General features: G+C 41.2%; 1 protein-coding gene across 1 annotated transcript in view; it reads right to left on the bottom strand.

Annotated features, from left to right (window-relative positions):
* Positions 1 to 4,402, bottom strand: part of GLS2 (glutaminase 2) — a 21,068-nt gene that overhangs the window by 7,490 nt on the left and 9,176 nt on the right. Inside the window, 7 exon segments of the mRNA XM_042447585.1 lie at positions 576 to 637; positions 737 to 798; positions 1,072 to 1,250; positions 1,369 to 1,417; positions 1,574 to 1,640; positions 1,822 to 1,894; positions 2,496 to 2,532. Coding sequence (XP_042303519.1) covers positions 576 to 637; positions 737 to 798; positions 1,072 to 1,250; positions 1,369 to 1,417; positions 1,574 to 1,640; positions 1,822 to 1,894; positions 2,496 to 2,532 — 529 coding nt within the window.

Raw genomic sequence — 4,402 nt, 5'->3', positions numbered from 1 at the left:
GCAGATGACCACTCGAAGAAATACTGTTACAGGTAAGCAACCTGTCCTTCTCACACCCAACCAACTTATATTGGTCTGTCTCTGGACTCTCCAATCCAAACATGCATCTGAGGAAGTAGGCTCAAGTCTATGAAAGGTCATGCTACCACCTTCTTTCTTTTATTAGTCTCAAACATTCCTTTGCATACTGATATTCCAGACTTTGAATTCTCCCACTGAAGTCTAGAGCACTAGTTTCCAAATAATTTGCTGGTAGCCACTAATGGGATGAAGGAGCCTAGTGCACAAATCATCATGTTGCTGGAGATGACCAGACCTAAGCTGTACTGAAAATTCTAAAACTAGTATAATGTATTGTGTTTCAAAATTACTCCTCTCACTAAAAAGTTTGATTGCTTAATTAGATAGTTCCATGATTGCCGTACACCCATAATTCCTTGTTTGGCAACTGTGACAGTGAGATGATAGAAAACCAATGTAAACCTGAAACATTTTTTAAACAACCACAGTCACTTCTTCTGTTGCATTAATACCTGCAATTCCCACTTGCCATATTTGTGTCCTCAGCATGCTACCTTCAGCTGCAGCTACATAATCATAATCTTTCTGCTCCATGTCCATAGCTGACAGAGCAAATCTAGAGAGAAGTCAAGGAGAAGGGACTCAAATGTCATGCAGGATGATTTCAGCTACACTCTGATCAACAGAGGTTTCTGCTGAGTTAGCAAGCACATACCTCCGAAGAGCAGAGACATCTCTACTGTAGGCAGCAAAGAGCAAGTTTACAACAGTCTTGTTCTGAAAGACACAAAACAAGGTATGAGCAATTATAGTCTTTCCTACACCTACATCTGGTTCATATAATCCAGAGAGTATGCAAAATGTTATATCTGATATATGATTTCCAGTCCTCATTATCTGGAGGTGAGATGCACTAGTGTTGAGAAGCTTGCCAGGGTGAGTCATAACTGACTGTTCTCATGAAGGCATTCTGATCTCTATCTTGCCATGTTAAATATTTTCTCAGAACACAGTAGATAGATAGGGGTCAAAGATACAGCAGAAACTCACATGGAATGCAAACTGCCCTGAAAAGTCATACATGCTACATGAGTGCATGACGCTGAGGGTGTTGCGGAAAGCTTCATCACTCAGCATACACTCTCTGGTGATAGGACAGATCCCGCCATTGGCTAGTGTGGCTGCCATGACACTGCCAGACTCACAGGTCACTTCCACACAGCACAGTTAAGTGGAGTGGGGTGAGGGAAGGAAGTGAAAAACACTTAGTAAGTTGTTAAGATAGATTTTTCTTCTTGGGTCATTTGTCCAAACTGAGAACAACATAACTCAAAAAGCAACCTACCTGGAAATACAAGTCAAGGGCTGCCATCATGTTTACACCATGTGGAAAATACTTTTGTGTAGAGACAAAAAGAGAGAGAGAACTGCATTAGACATTGGCAAGGGCATACCAATGTATCCCATCCCAACTTAGGACAACTCATCAAAATGGAGCCTAGTGTGGATTCTTGTCTGTTGTTCCTTTTCCTATTCCTTCCCTCTTCGTTACCTTTTTGTCCTTCAGGTAGTACCCAATGGCATAATTCCGGTCTCCCGTTTCTTTCTCTGATTGAAATCTACAAAGAGATATTCATATCCTTTGTTTCTCTCCAGACTCTGGGTGTCCACTGCTCTAGAATGTTCAAAAAGCAATAGTCCTACAGCACATGCTGCATTAATCACATTCACAAGCCCCAGTCAAACACTATGGGTGAAACAAGTACAATGAACACCTCTTGTGAAAGCAACAGTGGCCACTCATCCCCAAAGTTGCCTTATGTGGTATTGCTGAATCCAACATACTCATTTCCTGCCATCTTCAAATAATCTACTACCTATAAGAAAAACAAAAATAGGGCTCCCAGATATATGCACAATTCAGTCCCTCTTAGTCATTTTTATTCCCTCTTCCTCATCCATCTGTTTATTTAGATTTTAAGTATGAGGACAGAACTTTCTCTTTGTTAATACTATGTTATACATTAATGTTTTACTTCTTAGGAATAACAACAACAATTTTAGTCTTCATGGGGTTCTAGCTGGTAGATAAGAATATTTTCTGAGGTAAAAAAAAATCTTGAGTAGATTGCCATGTTATTAGAGAGGGAAATATGTCTGAGCTGATCACCGAATTGCTTCAAGTCAAATCCTAATTGGCTCATTCAGAAACACTGCTTGTCACTTTACAGTTTAGTCAAGAGCAAATGATGTTTGAAAGCAAACCCCTGTAACCTACATGTTTTACTACCCTTCATCACTAACACCTTTAAGCAGTTCTAAAAGCACAAAAGGAATCTGAATCGGACATCAGGGCCGAGGTTGCAAAACTGGTCAGTCCATTTTGTCAGTGAGTTTGTGTACCCTAACCCAGGCCCTGGGCTCTAAGAAAGCATGAAATGTTATCTTTATACACAGAAAGGTAATGCTCACACTCATGTAATCAAACTTCTCAGCTTTCTTGCACCCCATCTGAAAGAAAGATCATAGATTCTGGAAAAAAATAGTGTACCCTTGGCAAACCAACTCAAGTGAACCATAGAACTTTTTATCAAATGGATGAACATGGATATTTCTGGGAGGCCAAAAGGACCCAAAGTTATCTTGAATATCAAATAAATATAAGGGGCTGTGAATCTTTGTAGCAACCAGGACTCAAAGATGGTTTGAGGATGTATTGTTCAGGATTAGAACTGGCTTGGATTTAGGCATGGATACAGATCTGAATCTGAGTGTAGTTCTTCCACTTCATTGCACAGAAACCCAATAAAAAACTCTTGAGTTCTGGACGCAACTCTAGTGAGGAAGAAATACCCCACTTGGGCAGTTCAGAGCTTCTCTTTCAGCTAGCTCCAACTGCCTGCCCGAAAGAAGAAAAAGCCCTCCCTTCGGCCACCATCTTGAGGGGGAGAGAGAGGCAGGCAAGCTCCAACTGCCTGCCCGAAAGAAGAAAAAGCCCTCCTTCCGACCACCATCTTGGAGGGAGAGAGGCCTGGCCTGAAAGACTAAGAGCCCTCCTTCCGACCACCATCTTGGGGAGAGAGGTCTGTTATGTTTTATTTTGACTTTGTATTATATTTCCTGTTGTACACCGCTTTGATCTAATTTGGAAAAGCGGTATATAAATAAACATTATTATTATTATTATTTATTATTATTATTATTATTATTATTATTATTATTACATCCTATTAGCAGTAGCTGCCACTAATGTGACTGAGGCCCTTAAACACTATCATCTTAGGTATGAAATTCTGTTTGCTGTAGGACAGTACCAAAGCTCAGAGTGTGGTGGAGTCTCCTTCCTTGGAGGTCTTTAAACAGAGGCTGGATGGCCATCTGTCAGGGATGCACTGATTGTGAGTTCCTGCATGGCAGGGGATTGGACTGGATGGCCCTTGTGGTCTCTTCCAACTCTATGATTCTATGAAAGCTGATCTTGTCACTGTAACCCAGAACTGAGAATCCTGCAGCCCTCCTAATGCGGTCTGACTGGAACTCCTGTCAGACCTAGCTAGCATGGTCACTGATGTGGCCAACTACAGGCTGTGGTTGCTCCAAGAAGAGAGCCCTAGTGGCAAAGTGGTTAAATGCCAGTACTGCAGCCAACTTAGTTACCCTCCCCAGATATAGAGATATTGTCCCCTCATTTGTCTATTCTTCCCCGCCTATGTTTCTGCCTTTTTAAAAATGCTTTTAATGTTTTTTATACTATTATTGTTTAATTCTGTTTTAGTACTGGGTATGGGGGGGGATAATGAATAATATCATTTTGTTTTATTTATATACATGGTACCTCGGGATACGAAATACCCAGGTTACGAATTTCGGGAACGAAAAAATCCCATAGGGAATTATTGTTTCGGGTTACGAAGTTTTTTTTTTTTGGGTTACGAAAAAACTTTTGGTGCTTTTTTTCGCTTTTTCGCACGGAATCGCAGCTTTTCCCCATTAGCGCCTATGGCAATTCGGCTTACGAAGGCTTTTCGGGTTACGAAAGCGGCCGCGGAACGAATTAATTTCGTAACCCGAGGCACACGGTACCACTATTCAAAGATCATAGCGGTGAACAGCAAGTAAGCTAATTAGCAAGTAAGCTAATTTGTCCCCAACATCTGGGTACTCATTTTAGCGACCTCGAAGGATGCAAACCTGAGTCGAGCTTGGGCCCTTTTTCTGGTCTTGAACCGCAACCACATTTTTTTTGAGTGAATGGCTGCAGTACAGGCATTTAACCACTGCGTCACCAGGTCTAGGGTTTGATTTTTAACTCTATTGTAATTGATGTATTTTATTGTTGTAACCCACCCGGATTCTTCGTGATTGGGCGGGCTATAAATAA

The sequence above is a fragment of the Sceloporus undulatus genome, chromosome 2 (genome assembly GCF_019175285.1).
Source record: "Sceloporus undulatus isolate JIND9_A2432 ecotype Alabama chromosome 2, SceUnd_v1.1, whole genome shotgun sequence".
NCBI classification, from domain to species: domain Eukaryota; kingdom Metazoa; phylum Chordata; class Lepidosauria; order Squamata; family Phrynosomatidae; genus Sceloporus; species Sceloporus undulatus.
Note: the sequence above shows the minus strand (reverse complement) of the source record. Positions and strands in the feature narration are given on the sequence as shown.